General features: G+C 36.1%; 1 protein-coding gene across 4 annotated transcripts in view; it reads right to left on the bottom strand.

Moving 5' to 3' along the window:
- The window catches only part of LOC128998322 (E3 ubiquitin-protein ligase HUWE1), a 173,687-nt gene that overhangs the window by 8,314 nt on the left and 142,825 nt on the right, over positions 1 to 22,548 (bottom strand). For all 4 annotated transcript variants that reach the window (XM_054424414.1, XM_054424416.1, XM_054424415.1 and 1 more), the window contains 8 exons: positions 16,177 to 16,332; positions 8,356 to 8,531; positions 7,767 to 7,954; positions 7,151 to 7,474; positions 5,220 to 5,377; positions 3,969 to 4,278; positions 2,199 to 2,474; positions 1,058 to 1,246 (listed from right to left, as the gene is read on the bottom strand). In XM_054424414.1, the coding sequence (XP_054280389.1) occupies positions 1,058 to 1,246; positions 2,199 to 2,474; positions 3,969 to 4,278; positions 5,220 to 5,377; positions 7,151 to 7,474; positions 7,767 to 7,954; positions 8,356 to 8,531; positions 16,177 to 16,332 (1,777 nt within the window). The remainder of the gene's footprint in view (positions 1 to 1,057; positions 1,247 to 2,198; positions 2,475 to 3,968; positions 4,279 to 5,219; positions 5,378 to 7,150; positions 7,475 to 7,766; positions 7,955 to 8,355; positions 8,532 to 16,176; positions 16,333 to 22,548) is intronic.

The raw sequence follows: 22,548 nt of genomic DNA, 5'->3' as shown, positions 1-22,548 counted from the left end.
AGCACAGAAAACTCAGCACAGCCGTGTAATAAACTATTGACTTTTGTTTGACTTAAATACTTCTGAAATAATTTTATACATAATTCAAATATTTCAAATGGATGTTTTTCTGTTGCCAGAATTATTTGCTAAACGTTTGTTTTTTTAGATTAAAACCTCCCTTTTTAATTTTTTAACCTCCAAAATTGTGCCGCCTCTAAAATTTGCCTAGTCCGCCTATTTGGAAATATGTCCCTGAGGTTCCCCCATTATTGTTTTTAAACACCACGGTTTATTTGACAAAAATAAATTAAAGCAAAACAAAGAAATAGCCATCGTTATCTTCAAGGTCAAGCTATCCGCTTGCACTGACAATCATCTGCTCTTTACACTTAACTGTCTACTACTTCTGTGCGCTTGCTATCTCACAACAGTTTGTGATTGGGTGATTAGTAACCATGGCAACTTGTTGAATGTGTGGATGAAGAGAAACCAAAGAATAAATAGAAGAACAAAGAAGAAAGAATAAGCGGTGTTTTACGTCATCCATTGTTATCTTTATCCTATTTTAGGATTGCCGTTATTATCTTTAAGACTTAAGTACTATGATTTTATGCTGTTTTATGAGTTATGTAATGTTTTTATCGACATTCTTATGTTCCGAAACAACATGTAGAAGTAGCCTATGCTGACTCAATTGTTCTGTTCTTTACGTGATTGATTGCTGTACATACAGTGTTGTGTAATTTTTGTTTTGCTTGAGTAAGCGTTATTTTAACCGTTACAGTTTTTATTACTGAACCAAGTTTAATGACTTAACATATCACGATTGCGCAATACTATTATTTGTATTTTGATTATGTAAAATGCAAATTAATTATCACATTAACGTCCATTTTATACAGTATTAGGTGTTTTATGGGTATGTAATGTTTATGCCATGTTGGATTAACCATGGTTTTCAGTTATCCGGATTATTGATGGCCCTCAGCCAGTGGTCCGGTCCCGAGGTGGCCGAACTAGAGGGAGTCTACTAGTTATACATTTTGTTGTACCGATGAGCTGAATTGATACTTACCGATAACTCTGCCAACAAACTTGAAGTAGCAGAGATGGTTAGGATTGCAGTGTGAGGAGGGGTTGATCATATAGGTAACTCTGTCCCCGGGTGACGTGGTAAATAGAGCGTACATAGGGTTGAAGATCTCACGAGATATTATCATATACCATTCTCTAAGTAAACCACCTGCGTCTTGTCCCTCTTCACCTGAAATGCACAATAAGAATATCAGCACAAAAGTGTAACAAAGTACATCAGTTTTCAGTGCAAATAAAAATACCCCCATTGCAGCAAACCTGCAGGCTAAGCGAATTCACATTTTCCGGGCTAGATTTCAACTAACATATTCCTTTAAAATTGTCAGTCATTTTAATGAGTACTTAGGTTTGCTGCCAAAGGAAAGTTAATGAGGTTTTTTTTATTGAAATGTTGATAGCTTAGTATGAATTCATAAACAAGCAAACTACAACAGTTTATTTATTCCCCATAAGAATGACATGGACATTTTTAATTAACACTCTTTTGTGTTTTCCCCACAACCATTAGGCATACAATACCGCTTCAATATATAAAATTATTTCTTTAATTAAAATCAACAAAATAGTTTTAAAATAAATTTTGAAATTTAATCTTTATATGGCCGAAAATTGGAAAAGCCCCAAAAAATGTTGATTCCTATAGTCCGATCATCCTGGTTCCCGAACTTGTTTGAATAAACGTAGGTTTACATGTAGGCCTATGTACAAAATTTAATCAAAATCGGATTATTTTTGCTTGAGTTACCGCGCTAACAGAATTTAACATGAATTTAACGGAGCGGGTTAATGGCCTCTGGGAACCTCAAAACGAAAAAGTAAATGGGCCCTGGGTCCAGGTCTTACTATGAGTCCAACAGTAATAGCTTATTCCCTATACGGGAAATTTGGTAAAAACAATGTAGGCTACATACAAAATAAACAGTTTTATATTATTCCTAAGACAAAAATGTAACGGGCCTAATTTTAATGGTGAGGGGGGGGGGGGTGGAATTTTTCCGGTTATCCCAAATACGTTGATTTGCCCCATGCAAAGAGTGCAGCAAACGCTGAACGTGGTGACGTCATGTGAAGGGGATGACTGTAATTATCTATCCCGCTGCCAAGGCTGAAATTCAACTCACCTTCAAAAACTATGTAAAATCTGTTTTTCCATTCCTCAGGAGTCCTTCTATGTAATTCTCTAAAAGAGTCTTCAAACACTTGGGTCCTTCTAACGTGAACCGCCAACTCCTCGCGGCGATGGCCTTCGTCTGCACGTTCGAGCTCTCCACGGAAGTAGCGTCGCTTGACATCAAAGTCAAGTACTCGTGTATGATTGACGAGAACTGCGAAGGGTCCCTCAAGCAGTGGTGTAGTCGTCTGTCGTAGGATCTGGTTAAGCACAGTCCTGTGTGTTTCTATAAACAAATATGAACAAAATTATTCATTGGAAAGCCTAATTAAGGTGTTATGGTATGTATATTATGAATAGTTAATATCAGGGAAGAGTTAATGTCTTGCAAATTTTATTATTTTAGTTTTCTCAAATTTGAGATTTGATTTACTACTCACACATTACAGACTACAGAACACACGATTGATTTTTAAGTTTATTCTTAAATTTATTAACTGTCTTTTGGTATTAATATCATCTTATCAAATATTTCTACATGGTGTCTACTAAACCTGGTTTGTAAAATTCAAGGAGTTTTCCAGGAGAATTCAAGACAAATTCCTGAATTTTAAGGAGCTACTATCGGAACCCGTTTAACTAATCGCAACCCGCTAATAAATGAAAATTATTATTAGTAGGCTATTATTATTATTAATAATGATTATTATTATTTGAAACAAAACATTTCCAAAGAATAATATTTTATACAACATAATAAAACACTATAACTGGTAGGTAAGGCGACACCAGTTATCATCTCCCGCGATCGCGGCAATACCCATGGTGAGCATATCTTGCGGTTTTAGCAACACCGATAATCGTTTCCCGCGATCGCGGTACAACCGTAGGCATCTCACGCGTCTCTCGCGATTGCGGCAATACTCGTGAGCATATCTTGCGGTTTCGGCGACACCGATAATCGTCTCTCGCGATCGCGGCAATACCCGTGAGCATATCTTGCGGTTTCGGCAACACCAATAATCGTTTCCCGCGATCGCGGCAACACCCGTAGGCATCTCACGTGGTTTCGGCAACACCGATAATCGTCTCTCGCGATCGCGGCAATACCCGTGAGCATATCTTGCGGTTTTAGCAACACCAATAATCGTTTCCCGCGATCGCGGCAACGCCCGTAGGCATCTCACGTGGTTTCGGCGACACCGATAATCGTCACTCGCGATCGCGGCAATACCCGTGAGCATATCTTGCGGTTTCGGCAACACCGATAATCGTTTCCCGCGATCGTGGCAACAAAAGCGATAGTGTTTCGGTTAGGCGACGATTCCGATGACTCGGCTCCGGATTCCCGGAGGTTTGGGTGGATTCCTGGAGTTTTCCAGGACATTTCAAGGTAAGATAAAATTCCCGGAGGTTTCCCGGTTTTCCCGAATTTCCCAGAGAGGAGACACCATGTTCTAGTAATGTTTTTCATTGTTATGGACCTACAAAGTAAACAAAATTTATTTTCTTCTTTAACTTTTGTAACTGATCTGGGCCTAGTTGATGTTGCATCAAGATACTACAGTTTAATTTAGACAGGTCTATCAGTTTGACTTGATTTAAAAAAATAAATGTTTTAAACAGAAATCTGTTATTTACACCAGCAAACTTTATCAGTGGCTTAATTCAACAACCTTAATATTTATTCTAAAACTGGTGACAGCTGAAACATGAGTATGGATGTCTACAACAATAGGCAAAAGTAGCTGATTAATTACTGACAGTTACAAACAGTTACCTGCGAACTTGAGGAACTTGAGTTGATGCGGAGGGACAGGTGGGCCAGACTCTTGTGAAGATTGAGTCGTCGGGAAGTAGTTGTACGCCTGAGACGAAGAAGGGTCATTGGTAGGCTCAGTGGGGAGGGGGGAAACTGGTGGAGGGGCTTGTGTCAGTCCGTCTAGACCCAAGCCTTGCTGCGACTGTTGGGAGGTGGCGGGCGTCTCCTCTATCACAATGGGCTGCTCACTGCTATTCCTGGTGTCTCCCCTTTGGTCAGTCTTATCCATACCACTCGCATGTACCAGGAAAAACGCTTCAACAGCAGGCTGTAATCCAAGTATAATTTCAGTAAATAGTAAAGACAAAGAAAATATAAAATAATTTGTTTGATCATCGCCAACATTGAGATTAACTGTCGTCTTCTGGGATCCCTGCAAAATCCTGAATATCTTCCTCAGTCATGGAAACATAATCACGGTCTTTCGCGGTCGCGAAAAAATCCTGAATATCACTCAGCGGTATCAGAAACACCATCATCGTCTCCCGAGATTGCTGTGAAATCACGAACATCTACTTTAGCCATGTGGACATTATCATCGTTTTCCGCCATCGTGGCCAAATTCTGATCATCTCCGGCGGTCGTGTAGACCTCATAATCATCTCCCGTGGTCCTATATATTTCACGGGAGATATATTTCATATTTATATGAAATATATTTCACCTACGACCGTTTCAGTTCTTAACAGCATTGTTGTTTTACTTTACAATACAGTTAATGAACCAATGAGGGTCAAGGATTGAAAGAAAAGAATTAAAATTGTAATGCATCGAATGTCAACTAATCAGCTGTTTAGACCAATTTTTAATGAATGGTGACATTACAATGTTGGTACAGTGTTTGGTACAATGATTGGTTGCACACTGTCAGTTGCACTTAGAGGTTATAAACGAAAACATAACCTCTCTTAGAAGTTATGGGTAGCGATTGTTTTAGGTAAAGTAGTGTAGGCAACTCGCATAAATAGTTTTAACAACACGTTTTTAGGGCACTTGCCAAGGCTCGTACCTTAAATTTTCTATTTATGTTGTTAACACTATATTTACGTGATCGTTGCGTAAACAACTATAACAGTACTGAACCCAAATTTTCTCTAATTATTATCAAACATAAAAAAAAAATTAAATCAGTTGATTTTAATGTTGGTTACAGATTTCAATTAAATCAATTCAAATTTCAAACTAATAGTACTTGAGAAAATGACAAACCTGTAGCACCAATACAGCATGGCTGTCATTGGTGTGTTGCAACTCTGTGAGACATTCACTGAGAGTGTTCCACAGAATATCCAGGTTAAGCTGTTCACTAAGTGGAGGTAGAGGTGTTTCTTCCTCACACATATTGATCACCACCACGTTTTCTGAGGCTATAAACATGAACATATGGTTAATACTACACGGCTAGTCACTACAGGTAGGTTCCCAATAGTTAACAGATTTGTGGTGAAACACTCCAATTTGTACCACCATTTACCATTTTGTAAATCAAAACTGACTGTTTCCAAAGACATCAGAGTATTTAATTATTTCATTGTCACAAAGGATTTGTGTTTTTGAGAATTGTTTACATAAATTATCGTTAAATCCACAAAAAATTTTAGTCTTCAACTACACTTCATTCCAATTTCATCGTGCAGTGCTGAGTGTCTACTAGGCATGTATTCACAAGTAGACTTCTCATCCCATTGAAAATTTTGAAGCTCGTTTTTTGTGTCAAGTTCATGTCCAGTGACACTGATCTCAAGTGTTTACGAAATTGTGTTTCTGTTATTTTAGGGTTAATTTCATGATTTGTGATTTACTGTTTGGTTATATAACTAGGGTACGAGTTATTGATTATGATTGGATCGTTTTATTTGGTTAAACGAGGTTTTAAATTACTGAAATAACAAGAAACAAATTGTAAACTAAACACGACCTCTACAGTGTACCGGACAGAACTAACAATAAAATTGGCTTCAGCTGTTACATAAGGATGAGAAATCTACTAATTCCATTGACTATTGTATACTGAACTCTAATTGTATCAATAGTCAAAGATTAAAGTGTAATATCCTTTGCAACAAATAGCCTAATTCAAAAAATCTGTCAAAATGAAAATAAAATAGCACGTAGTACGCCTATAAGGATTATTTAAAATTTATTTTTAACCGTAATACCATAGATATTATCGTTCCTTAATCTGTGGCAATACAGATTAAAGACAGTGCCCGTGCTCTAAAATAAAATTCACCAGAAAAAGTGGGAATTTCCTACAATCGTCTCAACAATCTGTGATGATTACCCGCGATCACAGCAGTTCTGTAATCATTACTGTACTTACTATCACAACCAAATCCACAAAAATGTCATGTGATAATGTCTTCTGATGGTAGCAGCATTCGTTTTATCTTCCAAGCGACCATGTGGACCCCTTTATTTTACACAACCGCGGCAATAAGGACAAGACCTGTGATGATTTCACACGATTGCGGCAAAACCCGCGATCGTCTCCAGCGATTTGTTCAAACCTGTGACTATTTTTTGGGATCTCGGCGTGGTTCATGATGAATCCACATGATCGTGGCAACGCCAGAATTGCAGTAAGGTTGTAAGTGTCTTACACGATTGCGGCAACATCCACCATTATCTCAATGCTCGTGACAATCTTTTGCGATCGCGGCCATTATCTTGGATCATATTTCAATTCAATCGTGGCAAAATTTGTGATGATTTCCCCCAATTGTGGCAACGGCTCTCATAATTTCTTGCGATCGCGGTAATTTGCGGTATTCGTAATAGTTTCCCACCATTGTAATTTTCAACTATGCCACCACTAAACTAGATAGGCCATTCGGTAAGCGCCTAATTAATTTTTTGGCGCAGAGGGGCCCCTGTCCGCCCATAGGTAAGCTCGGCCCTGATGGCACATTTCTCAATTAGGGCCTATACAATTTTTCAACAAGAATCAAACACTTGATCTAACACAAACTAAGACTGTGGCTGAACTAAACAGCCTAGAGTCGTCAAATGGAATGGAATGTGGAAGGGAAAGGGGGCAAGTCAGGCAACTCGGAAATATGGCATTTGACCTTGGGGTTCACACAGTTTGTCTCTTGGAAAACTAGTCTCGTCATTTTATGTCCACAACTCATACTTACTAGTAGGAGATTGGGGAACACCTCTAGTAGCTTGCAGGGCCTCAGTATTAGCTCTGAATATTCTGGACAACATTCTAGCAGTGTGAGGATCGAGCCTCTGCGCGTGAGGTGGTGGTGGATGGGTTGGAGACGTGGGTCGCCACTGACTGGTGTCCATAGCAGTAGTGGTTTGTTGGTTGTTAGTTTCACCTCCTGCCTGTGTTGTGTCCATAGCCGTGTCTCCAGTGTTAGCCGACGAGCTGGTGCTGGGCTGTGTAGAGGGTGCCGATTCTGTACCCTCAGAATCAGGCTGAAGTGTGGCTTGCTCACTCTGTTGGGCTTCAGCTGTAAATATTAATCATTGTCAGATCTGCAATGTAACTTTTCAACGAAATACAGGGCTTGTAATGGATACTAATCATAAACTAATGGTAAAATTAAATAAATTACAAAAAAGCTAAATAAAAAGCAAAGTCTGGACTTATAGATTCGTATAAGGAAATTTGTGGAAGGGCAATGTATAAGAAATTTGTTGCCAAGATTTAGAAAATTGTTTTGGATCTTTTATTTTAAATCTACACTACTTAGTTTGACACTGTCCCATGTGCATATTCATTTGATACTTGAAAACACTCACCAGCTTTTCGTTTCTTCCTATCATGGTTACGGACGGATTCTCTTAACTGTACTATCACTTTGAGGATACGTAGGAAGAATGCTTGGCTGGATGTTTTAGAAATGAGTGGTGCCATTGAATTCAATTGGAGATCCAATCCTGCCTTAACCTTCTTAGGTGCAGTAACAACAACTGTGTCTTTGGTAAACCTGAAATAACACAACCAGCAGTTAAAAAAATGAGCATTCACAAAAACAATGCATGTCTTGGTTATACAAAGAAAAAATGTGATACACACCATTAATAGTTATCCTAGGATGTTACCTTTAGGGACCAAGGTGAGGTTGGTGAGCAATTAATGCAGTCAATGTTTGCATTGCACAACTCCATCAGCTGACGATAGTGACAACAACTTAACCAACCAAAAATGACAAATTTCCTGGTACTTTTCCCAAGAACCGATGGAACCGACATTAGACGTCAAGTACCCATCACTACAAGAGACTTTCTTATACACATCTAAAGCCTTAGGACAATATTTCTATCTGGTAAGTTAACTGTACCTTAAAAAGGAATAACACAGTTGCATGGCATTTCCAAAAACTCTTACCTATTGCTAAGTATGCCTTTGAGGCTGGTTATTCTACTCTCTACTGAGCTATCATCTAGATCTTCGTTTTGAGCATGTTGCTTGTTCAAAACTCGCAACTCCTGAAGCATCTGCTCGATGTGAACACAGACCATTGATGCCATCTGACGAGCACCACTCAACAATAAATTCATCACCTACAGCAGAGAATCTGAATTAATACATGTACACTAATTGCAGTGATTCCGTTAAAGCCCATTGCTTGTTTTTTACCTCTCTTAAACTCATAATAAGGTAAATTGAAGTTTAATTATTTAACGTTAATACCGTTACACTCTGATAAAAAACAAAAGTAACTTCATAATTTTAATTCCTCCGAGTAAAACAAAAAAAATTTTGGTTTGTGAAATGAAGTCATCCCTAATTGAAACTTGCACAAACATGACGTGAATTGAGAGAACTAATCTCAACTAACTAATTTAGAGGGTAAAACTAAGACAAAGAAATTATTCTCCATTACAGATATATGTATAAAATATTCATATCGATATATTAACCCTTAGAGACCGACCCTATAGTATATGACGCGCTGCGTAGGACCGGGGTACCTTGAACTAGAGGTGTGCGGATATCCGAAAAATCGGGTCGGATTCGGTTCGGTATATCCGAACCGAGCCCAAATTCGATATCCGACACTATCCGTTATATATCCGACTTTTTCGGATAGACAATATATTTTGAAGTTTTGGACAGAAAACTAAATCTCCATAACCATCATTAGTTTCCCAGGACAAATTACAGCAATACGTTTCCAACGACCTAACAGCAAACGACAAAGAAGCCGTATGATGCAATACCAATAACTAGTTTAGTCGTTATCGGCTGTTTTGCTTTACGATTAGATTCATCTGGAACGAACAGACATAAAGCAGAAAAGAACTACCATGGTCAAATGAAAGTCAACTCGTGCTTGTCTCGCTCCTGATACTAGGGGCGCTGCGTAATAGGTTTTTTTACAGTACTGTTTCAAAGTAGAAAAATCTAGCCTACTACTGTGATGTTACGTAAACAATAAATTTAATGTTTCCCAAAAAAAAGTCAGAATAGAAACAATAGAAAGGCAACACAATAGAAGGGTGGGAGGGGTTGGGCAATGACCTCGAAAGGAGCGCGGGTAGTGAGTCAAGTAGGACCGGAGGGGGAAGGGGTGGGTAAGACCTTGAAGCTATATATAGACTTGCACTACTTCCCTAAACCTAAAAGACTGGCCGGCGAGTGGTATTCCAATCACAGGACAAGATACGTTGTTTTTTGGGTATTCATTGCCCGGTTTAACTTTGGATTGTCTTACTGTGTAGAAACTTTGAATAATAAAAAATAAAGTTAGAACTAACCACGATTATTTAGCATTGATTGTGTACATATTAAATGATTAAACGATAGGGACCATGGATATATACAAACTTTTTTAATTAATTAATACAAACGTGATTTTAATTTCAACATCAAAATACAATATTGCACAATGGTGATATTTTAGGTCATTGACCTTCATCATGCATCCGGTATTGCTGTTTCAGAAGAGAAGCACGTTGATAAATTATAAATTGATATTCCCGTAGTTAAAAAGAATTATTAGTCAAATAAGTCTTAAAATTGCATCCACATTCCAAAAAGACCATAAAATACTCAGTTTTCCACTTTTCAAGTTTGCCACCATTTTGGAAAATGGCCGCCATTTTTGAAATAATAGAATTAATATTTTTAACGAATTTTACAGTCTTTTTGGAATGTGGATGCAATTTTAAGACTTATTTGACTTATTTACTCTTCGCATTTCGCTATAAACCTACTTGTTTAGGAGCTACATTATGTAAAATGTACACCGGAAGTAATTTTTCCATAGGCTGTAACTCCTAAACGAGTGGGTTTATCAAAAAAATGTCAAGAATAAAAAAGTTTTTAAATTGCATGTTCTATCCGAAAACATGAAAATATAGGGCATTGCATAAGAAATTTCAAAGTTGACCGTCATATTGGAAAATGGCGGCTAGAGACGTAGGAATTGGCTAACTCAGGAACTCGCTAACTCGGTCGTGTGTTGGAACTGGCTAACTCTGGAACTGGCTAACCGTCTCAGACAGGAATTGGCTAACTCCGGAACCCGCTAACTCGATTTTGTCTCGCGGCGGAATTCGCTAACTCTGGAAGTCGCTAACCCGGCCGCGCCCACTGCACGGAGCGTTGCCAACCTTGTTCGACAAAATAATCGTACACTGCCGTATTTCAAAATGTCAGTGTCAATGGAGATACAGTAAATGTTATTGTTTTTTGTTATCAATTCCACTTTTAACAGATAACTAGCCCAAAGTAATTCAAAGACAATTGAAAAACCATGAAAAAGTGTTTATTTATTTAACTGTACAATGGCTAGTTAAATGTTTATGATTTCGATCTTAAAAATAAATGCCATCAGTACAAAATAAAATAATAGAATATGAAAAATATTGAAAATTCAGTTTAATTGGTACTAAATAATTAGACCCCTACGAAATTAAGCTAAAATACACGCAAGTTCTCAAACACGGAAAACAGATTTAATCGTTATGTCGTAATAAACCAAAACCATTAATTAATACAGTCATCAACTATCGTAACTTTCATAACTAATTCATAGATTTAAAATGAAATGTTCGTCGTTGAACCGTCCAACTTACGTGTACAAATACGATGACATAGACTAAGTTTTTATCTAGGCCTAATAGTTTGAACCAAAGCATTGTAGGCCTACTAGTAAATAGTTGCCTAATTCTAAAATGTGTTGAATTTTTAGCAATAATGTTACATGTTTTAAACCCGTTTTTAGATTGTACACCTACTAGTAAAAAATAGGAGAATATATAATACTAGTGGCCTGTAGGGGCCATAGCCCCTAATTTAGACTACAATAAAAAAAACATATATATAAGACAAATATTCGAAATATTTTTCAAAATTATCAATTTTGTGTTATTTAAAATTAACAGTGTTTCTTGTTTTATATCTTGGTTTTCCTTCCGTTGGAGTCGTATATTAGTTGCTTCTGATTTGTCAATAAAATACAATTGTAAAATAATGATTAATTCAATAACACAACCTATTAACAAATGGAAACGTGCACACGGTTTGGCCTGAGCCCGGAGAACGACGAATCAGAGCTGAAATCGTACAGCCAAACATTGCACAGCTTTTCTAGTTTAAAATTGAAGATTTGTTTTGTAATCTTACGAATTCTGCATGGTTATAGTTTCCATTTTGAGAACCAAAAGTAAAGGTTAAAAATATTATTAATTATTATGAAGGCAACTCCCCATTTTGCGGTAGTAAGTCAGAAATATATCTATGCATTTGTCCCTGAATTTTAAGACAGTAAATGCCTATTTCCCGGAAAGCGACGCAAAAGCCATTGCACTGTTGTATTGCCTTATGTTTTTTATGAAGTTCGAATCATGTAAAAACAGTTCTTTTAGTTCGTCATTTACTTGTGGTTGTGGCATGTCCATTGTGGCAACATGCGTTGAAATGTCCTTTTGTGGCCTCCTCTGCGAAGTGAAATGTGCCACAATGCATGTAAGTGCTTTAAGAGGACCTAGATTGTGAGAAACAACACTCAACTCATTTTCCAGCGTTCTTCTAAAGACAGGTTGTAAAACAGCTTCTGGATTTCTTTCACAGTTAGGCCCTACATGACGTTCTCTTTTGCATTTCTTTAGTCTGTTGAATTCCTGGACACTCATCCACGTCTGCAGGTCTTCCCCTAGCTTGTCTAGTTACTTCACTCATTATAAAAACGGAAAACAAAAAAAATAAACACAATTCATTTTGAAACATTATTTACCAACATTGACTTTCGTAATAAATGTAAACATTGCAAATAAATAAGTAACAGCTGATAGAATGCAGACGTTTTTCAGTCCCCATGCATTTCTTATGGTGGATATTTTACGTTATACCTCGTTTTCTGTTAACTTTGTGGGAATTCTGCTATTTTCCCGAGTCCCTGGGGTCAAGACCTTTAATTTAAGACCTCTCCCACCTTTCTGTGACTTACCAGACGTCCACTATTTTCTGGTAAAAATTTTGTCTTACAGAATTATATATAAGGATTCATATAATAAAACGTGACAGGGTTATTTTAATTCACGATTGTTAAACAACGAATTGACTGATTTTCCTGATTTGAGTGTTGGGTTTCCTTTATATTGCTTTCACAAACTATGTAAACGATACCAAGCCATTGCTCGGCTCACCGTTCACCGGTACTGAGCTACACAATAGACAGCTTTGTTTTTGGATAAGATCAAGTAATTTTAGCTATGACCACCATTCATAAGAATTGTAACAAACAAGAACGCCTGGGTCCATTTAGAACCAGCCTGGAGAAAAACTCTAGACTTTTGAAAAATAGGCCTACTGAAAGACGTAAAATTAATATTAATTCAACAAAATTAAGAGGATGACCCGGGTTCTACATGGTAATAGCCTATGATAAAGAAATTTGCAAGTTGTATTTTTGCATAGATTCATTTTTAATGCAATCCATGAATACATTTTAAGCCTACCACTTTATAATGTATTGATAAATAGCCTATTTATTTAAATTCAATAGCTCTATTTAAAAATGCATTACCACTACAATGTAATTCTGTAATGACGTTTAACGTGCAAATTTTATTATAATTTATGATTCAAGGTTACAAGCCCAGTATATAAAATGCAACTCAATAATTTTATTTGCAGAAGTTCACAAAATGGTATTTATTCGAATAAAAGAAACAAGTGGCGGACTACGAAAATAGATATTTCATAACATGTAATAGATCAAAATTACAATGTAAATGTGCATTTTGATCTTTTTGCATACCAAAAAGCTACTATTTAAGTAAGAAACCCACATATAACACATACTCCCTTATATGAGTACACTAGCAGAGTACCCGTCCTTCGTACGGGGTTGGCATATAAGAGTAAAATGTTTATTGCAGTCATAATCAAGCTTTGTGTTTGCAATGGGGGACGACACAGTTTGATAAAATTTGGTTCTTGAAGTTTACGGTATGCTATAGTATAACACATTTACCATAGCCATAATGCTCTACTACTGCACCTAAACAATAGAAAACAAATTATCAAACCTTTGCACAATATCACAAATGATTCATTAAATGGGCATATAGGCCTAAAAAACTGTAAACAATCCTACTTTGATAGTTCTCATTGCGTATCACAGCTTTTGTTGCTGCTTAGTTCAATTAGCTATTGTCAAACATTAAAAAAAAAAAAATGGCCTAATCGTGTTGTACCCTGTTGGTAAACCTTAACGTTTTAATGCTATTGCATATCATAGAACCAACTTGTTTAGTTGAAACAGCTGACTAAATTCTTTAATTCCTTTTAAATGTGAATACTCATAAGGTTAACATTGGGATCCATAGAGCCACTGGGGCGGAGCCCGGAAGGACTTTTGAGATAAGAATAGGCTTATATGTTAATCGGGAATGTGAGCTATCAGTATGCCAAATTTCAGCCCAATCCGTCCAGTAGTTAAAGCGTAATTGAACTTCAAACAAACAAACACACAAACGTTCACATTTATAATATTAGTATATATTAGTTCTCATCCTTATAGATCAGCTGAAGACAGTTTTATTGTTAGTTCTGTCCGGTGCACTGTCTTTAGAGGTCGTGTTTTGTTTACAATTGTGTCCTGTTTTCAGTCATTAAAAACTTCGTTTAACCAAATAAAACATTCTAATCACAACTAATAACACGTCCCCTAGTTATATAACCAAACAGTAAAGAACAAACCATGAAGTTAACTATCAAATAATGGAAACACAATTTTGTCGACACTTGCGATCAGTGTCACCGAACATGAACTAGACACGAAAAACGAGCTTCAAAGTTTACAATGGGATGTAAAGTTTACTTGTGTGTTGGTTAGTCTAACGCATTTTCCAACCTAAATCATAAGAATAATGTTAAACATACTTCCAAATATATTAATTTATCGACTACGTTGCTCTTACTCCTAATTAATCGTAGGATACGACATTATGGTACCGATACGATATAGGTACTACACTTTCGGCAACACTGGCCAAAAATATTCGTGCTTGGCTCCCATTGGACGGCCCGCGAGGCTTCTGATTGGGAGTTAGCGAGTTCCGCCGAGGGACCGAGTTAGCGACTTCCGTACGAGGACGGAATTCGCTAACCCGGCTCTAGAGCGGGTTAGCGGGTTCCGGAGTTAGCCAATTCCGAAACCGAACAAGTTAGCGAGTTCCTCTCATCGACCAAATTTGAAGATAGGGCATTTAACATGGGGTTAGCGAGTTCCAGAGTTAGCCAATTCCGCGGACCCGGCGGCTATTTACAAAAATTGTATTTAATTATTTTTGAACCTCTTTAAAAACAAGGGAATGTTCCCCATTTAAAGTTTGCTGTAAAATCATTAGTTACTGAGATCCAAATGGTGGCACACTTAAAAAAAAAACACCCTGTATAACAAAAGGTCTATGTTAGATACAGTCTAACCTTGATATAACGAACCTCGATATAACGAATTCCTTGATATAACGAATTTCTTTTTAATCCCCTAGAACTCTCCATAAGACACAATGTATATTTTACCTCTACATAACGAACAAACCATAACAACGACCTTGATTTAACGAATTTTTCGTGATTTCGGCTTAAATAAGACACCTCAATATAACGAATTTATCATTGTCAGAACCTCTACATTGCGAATTTAACCTCTGCATAACGAATTGTCTACGTCTTTCCCTCGATATAACAAATCCCCCACCCAATTATTGTTTTGGGAAAATCTGTTTCTTTATCAAATGAAATGGAAAGGTCACGTCATCGCTTGCGCTAACATTCGTCTGCTCCGTTTTACATCTTTGTCTGCTGTCGCTGCGCGCGCTATGTTGCAACACTGAGAACGAGTGAGAACTGAACTGATTTCATTCACTGAGGACTCATGACGACGTAATGTTTAGTAAGCTGTGATTGGGCAATATGGGATAACTATGGTGAATTGTAAAATTTTTGGATAAAGAGAAAACTAAGATAGAATATAAAAACAAAACCAAAGAGAAAGAATAGCAACATCGTTATCTTAACATTCCTTTTACGAGTGTTTTTATTATCCTAAAGTTGGCTATGATTATACACTTTTATAATGACTTATCTAATAATTTATTGTTTTCAATACGATTTGTTTCAACTAGCAACACCAATGCTATAGTTAATGATTATTATTGACATTTCTCTGTTGTGATAAATCAGTACTGTACTGTAAGTAGCCTACCGGCCTATCACGAGCAGTAGCTTACAAAACTTTCTACTGTTTTGTTTTGTTCTTTACATGGTTTATGACTACGCAATACAGTGTTTGGATAGGTTTTAGGAGGGTTAGAACAAGCTGTGATCTTAAACTTACAGTTTTTAACCTGTACCAAGGTCAATGCCGTTGTCATGATTGCACAATATTCAAGATCCCTTCCCTTTAATTTTCCGGATAATTTAGGTTCTACTGTACAATGTAAACACTGTACTGTAAAGTATTGTAGCGTAGTCTATGCTACTTTAATTGTATTTTAATGAAGTCAAATCCCGACCTATATTGACCGACGCTGGTTCTGAACCTCGACTTAGCGAAATTCCTGCAAACCTAACCTCTATATAACGAACCTCGTTTTAACAAAATCCTTGATATAACGAATATTCAGTTCGGTCCCTTCAGATTCGTTATACTGAGGTTGGACTGTAGTAACAAGATCAGGCTGCACTTACACTTTCCCTGGTGTTGGGAAGATTGATGGTCATGTTGAGCAGGAGACCTTTAGCATCCTCTAGTCCTTCATCTGAGCAACAGTTGGACGTGAGCACGTCAATAGCCAGTCCAAGATGGTGCAAGGTGTTAGAGTTTACCTCCACTTGCACTCCCAACTGTAACGAAACCATACAAATATATATTAATATTAAAATATTACAACATTTGTTATATAAGGCTTGGGTAACATAAAAGAGTGTTATTCTAAATTCGGTATGTTTATAAATCAAGTATGAATTAGACAGTTACATCGTCATTCATTCAAGAGCTACATTTGGGAAATAGGTACCTAAATATTAGGGGTGTGCGATGCATCGAAAATGCATCGAAATTTCGATTCGATTCGATTCGATGCATCGAATCGCGATTCGATTCAGTGGTGGTCAAAAAACGATTCGATTCACGAGGGAGTCAGTATCCATATACGAAAAACGCCTGCAGAAAGTCAATGCAATACCCGCAATACAGGAGCGCGTTGCTGTTGCGTTTCCTTTACGAAGGCGTTCTTATTTAATACATTCTTTGCATTAAATATAGCTTTAATTGTTTTATATTCTTTTGTTTTGACATTGCAAATGATTAGAGGTTTGTTTTTTGTCTTGATGTAAGCAGTGTGTGAAATATTTTACTACTGTGAACCTAGCCAAAACAAGGTAGGTTACTCCAAAATCATTTTAAAAATAAGTCTGAAAAATTGTTACTTAATACTTAACTAGTAAAATTAATGTTATAGACTGATTCATTTGGTATTTTTGTTAGGTGTCTGCCGGTCCCCGTCCCCGAATTTTTGTTGGGGCAAAAGAAAAAAAAAAGAATAATTTATTTCCAAAGAAACACTCTTATATTATTATATCTATTATTACAGAGGAATTAAAATGTTCAAATGAGAATTAAAAATTAAGTTGGCTCACGACCTTTAAGAATAAAGACACAACAGAGCAATTGCCGCACTGCCACTAGCCAGAGCCAGGTCTAGTCGTCTACTGATAAGAGTAACAAGACAAAAGCCGTGACGCAACACTAACAGTGCAAAGAAAACAAAGTCAAAAGAATAGAAAGACTATTTATCCAGACATACTAGTATAATCATTTATTGTTTATTCAATACCTAATTAAAAATATATTTTATTATTTTACATAATAAATTATAAACAAAAGAAATATCTGATATAGTGAACAGATCTGTATCTTGGTTAGATGGGGTTAAAAAAATATATTTCTAAGATCCAATACAATATTTACAACTCACAAATTACATTGAATTAATTTCTTTGAAAATAATCTCTAACAGTTTTGTGTTTTTGAATAAAGAAATATATTTCTTTGTCTCTACTCCCTTGTTTCATCACTTGCATTTTGTCAGCAATTGAAGCAACTGGGTAGCAACCGGGTGGTGTAAGAGGGGAGGGGGAGGGTCTATGACCTTGAATTCACACATCGTTGCCCGGGCCTGGCTGGTGAGACTGATTCATTGTTTTTGTTGACATACTACTACCCTTCCTTAAGAGAAAAAGGCCCTGCTGTTCCAAAAACATTGAGGGTAGTTTAAAAACATTGACCTGTGTTGCCAAGGGCACTAGGCTAGAAGATAGCATTTAACTTTCTTGTCTCTTGATTTAATATTATTTTAATCTTCTATATATTATTTAAGAGTTACTTTTCGGGTACCTAATTAGTTGTGATATTGTTTGGCTTTATTTTATGGATTTTTAATTCTTTTCATTCATTAGCTATCAAAATCAGTTGTTTTAGGATTTTAATCTCTTGCAGTAGGTCTATACTACTGTATGACATGATATGCATTTTTTAGTCCTTATTAATTATACCATAAACAATGTTTGTATGTTATTTACTGTTTTTGAGTTTTATAGGAAATTAGTTTACACAATATCTTTTCTTCAATGAGTTCTCCACTTGACATGTTGCTTCTAGCCTATTACTATTTTAGGCCCTATAAAAATAATGCCTAGGTAAAGCTGTAGGCCTACTGATGCCAATAATAATTCTTTATTTATGATGATGTAACAAATAATGTAAGTGTGAGGTTATTATACTAAGGAGGTTAGGAGGCAGGGAATGAATGATACATATTGCATGGTGGAAACATATTATTTTTATTTTCTTCTTGCTTGCAGTCCTGAAGCCGGTCCACAGGCCCTAAACTTGTGATATGTAAATTTATTTCTTAATGGTCTTTTTATATTAAGTTCCATTCAAATTTGTTGTAATTTAGCTACCGGCACCTATTTAGTTATTTAAACAGTTATTAAAATGAGAATGAATGTCTTGATAAAAAAAATATTTTCTTCTTTCTTGCAGTTGAGCCAATTCAAGTAAAAATTATGAAATAGGCAAGTAAAGCAGCTCACTGGTATTTCCAGCAGTTATTCTAATACATATGATTGAAAATAAATATTTTTTCACCTAAAATTCATATGTAAAGTATGAAATAGGCCTAATACCACATCAACAAAAATTTGTATTACACAAATGTGATACATTTTAATTATTGTTAATCCACTCAATTGACAATTATGAATAGAAAAATACCGTATTGCTTCGAATCGAGTTGCATCGAATCGAATCGAAAATATTTTGAATCGAATCGTTGCTTCGAATCGAAAATTTTTTGCTGCTTCGCACACCCCTACTAAATATGCAAGGTACATAACAATTAAATACACTTGTTTTGTTCTGTCTACCATTCGCTGGTTATAATGGGTAAGCGTTGCAGTAACTACAATGTTTTATGGGTAAAATTTCATCTGAATTGTTTTTCTTCTTTACACAAACCTGTTAAGGAGTAAAAGGTTTTGATAATGTAGGATAATTATTTATAGAAAGCCATGAATGTTGGATAATATCAATCTTCATAGTAATGTCAATTCATCTAAATTAAAAATAATGGTTTGAAATCAATCCTTCGAAGAAAACACCAAAAATGGTGGTAACCACATACCGTACCTTACTTATAACTGATTAAACAAAAATGCAGGCCTATGTTGTATATAATCCTTAAAAATATACATATTCCTAAAACTGTTTGGAATATGTCCTTCCCACCTGAAAACTAGGTTAGCTTACAGATCCTGAATTGTGGTAAATTTTCCGTTTTACAATCAGTGATGGAAATGTTAGCATAAATCCATTCGAGAACTAATATGTTCAGTTAAGAATAGTGACACTTATGAAAATCGTATGCAATATAATGTTGGTGTGTAGACATAGACATAGACATAGACATATTTTATTTGCACATAACATTCTTTACATGTGTTACATACAGAATAGGTGCATTGTCAGAGTTCGAATTGTCAGAATATAAAAAATAAAATAGTAATCAAGATGATAATATAATTAACAAAATTGAATGATAAAACTATTCTAAACTAAAGGGGCATTGTGAAAATCTGCAATTAAATAAAAGGCTCTGTCAATTAAGAGTTCACCTATTTTATCTTTAAAATTATTTTCATTTAGCAATTTATAGTTTGCAGGCAGCACATTGTACAGCCTCAGCCCAGCATATAGTGGACTTTTTTCATAAAGGGTCAAATGGTGCCTTGGAAATCTAAAAATGTTTTCATTTCGAGTATTATATCTATGGTTGATTTGAATTGATTCTGGGAGGTCGTTTTTAGCTGAATGAATGTAGTTTAGTGATTCCAAGATGTACAGTCCTGTTAGGGTGTGGATTTTTAAATTTCGAAAAAGGTTTTTGCATGAACTACGTGGATGAGAGCTGGTCATAATACGGATAATGCGTTTTTGTAGCCTGAATATTGATTTGACTCTGGTAGCCTGACCCCATAAGAGTATACCATACCTCAATACTGATTCTACATAAGCATGATAAACCATTTTCAGAGTTTCTTTAGGAACACAGTCCCTTAAGTGCAGAAATACAATTGACATGGATCTAAGTTTACTTTTTAATTGATTCAGATGTACATCCCATTTAAGTGATTCGTCTATGTAAACACCTAGAAATTTATGAGACGTTGCCAATTTAAGGGATTCAATTTTATTACCATTGTTTCTGACAGAAAATTTTATTGTTTGCGTTTTTTCAAGATTAAGTTTTAATCCATTGTTCAAGAACCAACCTTCCATGTCATGAACCACATTTTCAAGAGAAGATAGCATTTCAGAAGTACTATTATTTTTTATCAAAGCTGTTGTATCATCTGCAAAAAGAATTAGTTCCTGATCAATAGCTTTAGGGAGGTCATTAATGTAAATTAGAATTTGTAGATATTAGCCTAGACACCTATTTATTATGAGTATTTTTACCTTTTTTTTGGTAGCCTAAGGTGTCCAAAATCCTTATCTCCTGCGAGACGCGTTTCGCATTAATTACAATGCATCTTCAGTCGCTGTCATTGTCAGGTTTCAACATTGCCCACAGAAGTGGTTGTCACGATTTACAAAACATATAACACAGTTCACGAAACACATATTTATATACAGTTTTACAACCATGGTCACACACGTACTGTACATCAAGCGAGCGGGAGACGACACGCGATACCGCACAAGGTTGTAGGCCTACTGGTCATTCCTCCCTTATCTTGTCTTAATCAGCTGTTGTGTTATCCGTGGTAACCTCTTCCCCCTCTAGTCTACTGTACAGACGATAGGTAACTTTATCAGAAAAGTCTTCTTTAACATTTAACAAGCAATGTTTACCCATTGAAGTGGCCTTTTTGAAAATAAAATACTCCTCCCATATTTTCGACCTTTGAGCGTTATCACAGGCTTTTAGCACATTTAGCGATTTATCAAAACTCAAAGTTGCCCAACACCTGAAAGAACATCCTTCCCACAATATAAGTTTTGATAAATCGCTAAATGTGCTAAAAGCCTGTGATAACGCTCAAAGGTCGAAAATATGGGAGGAGTATTTTATTTTCAAAAAGGCCACTTCAATGGGTAAACATTGCTTGTTAAATGTTAAAGAAGACTTTTCTGATAAAGTTACCTATCGTCTGTACAGTAGACTAGAGGGGGAAGAGGTTACCACGGATAACACAACAGCTGATTAAGACAAGATAAGGGAGGAATGACCAGTAGGCCTACAACCTTGTGCGGTATCGCGTGTCGTCTCCCGCTCGCTTGATGTACAGTACGTGTGTGACCATGGTTGTAAAACTGTATATAAATATGTGTTTCGTGAACTGTGTTATATGTTTTGTAAATCGTGACAACCACTTCTGTGGGCAATGTTGAAACCTGACAATGACAGCGACTGAAGATGCATTGTAATTAATGCGAAACGCGTCTCGCAGGAGATAAGGATTTTGGACACCTTAGGCTACCAAAAAAAGGTAAAAATACTCATAGTAAATTAGAAAGAATAGAGGACCTAAGATTGAACCTTGGGGCACACCTGCCGATAGGTTTTCCCATGGCGAATAGTACTTGATCTTATCCAGTGTTATTAGAGTTCTTTGTTTTCTATTAGAAAGGTAAGAACTCAATAGAGAGTGACAACTTCCCCTAATACCATAATCACTCAGCTTGAGCTGAAGGACTGAGTGATCAACACAGTCAAAAGCTTTGGACAGGTCACAGAAAACACCAGCTGTAGCCTGAGACCTGTCCAAAGCCTGGGTAACCTCATTTATAAACTGTGTTAGTGCAGAACCTGTGCTTAAATTTTTCCTGAATCCAAATTGTTTGTTATAAAATAGATGATTGCTTTCAAAATAACTAACCAATCTCAAATTTATGACCTTCTCAAATATTTTAGAAAAATTACTCAATACAGAAATTGGACGGTAATTGTTAATATCCGATTTTAGGCCCTTTTTAAATATTGGTGAGATTTGGGAAAGTTTTAGTTTATCCGGAAAAATTCCATGTATTAAACACTGGTTAATAATTTGAGATAAAGGTTCAGCAATGATATTAACAGTGGCTTTTATCAATTTAATTGGGATCTCATCCCAGCCAACGGATGATTTGTTTTTTAGTGACAAAACAATCTTTTTGATTTCCTCCACATTAGTTAGCCTGAGGCTGCACAATGATATCCCATTATCATTACAGATATGTTTCACTGAAGCATGGACTCCATTGACAGTAGCCTTTTGAACATTTAAGTTACTTACTGTATTCGAAAAAAAATTGTTAAAAACTTTAGCAATACTTCCAGGATTACCAAGCTCATAACCATTTGTATCTTTCAAAACTATTCTTTCTTTTGGTTTTTGGTTTGTATTGCCAAGCTCTTGATTTACAATTTGCCAAGCTGCCTTAGTTTTGTTTTCTGATGTTTTTATAAAATTGCTATTCGCTAGTAATTTTGCTTTTTTTACAACTTTGTTAAA

The sequence above is a fragment of the Macrosteles quadrilineatus genome, unplaced genomic scaffold (assembly GCF_028750875.1).
Source record: "Macrosteles quadrilineatus isolate MER2022 unplaced genomic scaffold, UCM_ALF_1.0 Scaffold_7__1_contigs__length_78375512, whole genome shotgun sequence".
In the NCBI taxonomy this organism is placed as follows: Eukaryota; Metazoa; Arthropoda; class Insecta; order Hemiptera; family Cicadellidae; genus Macrosteles; species Macrosteles quadrilineatus.
The sequence above is the reverse complement of the archived record's forward strand: the minus strand, read 5'-3'. Positions and strand labels throughout refer to the sequence as shown.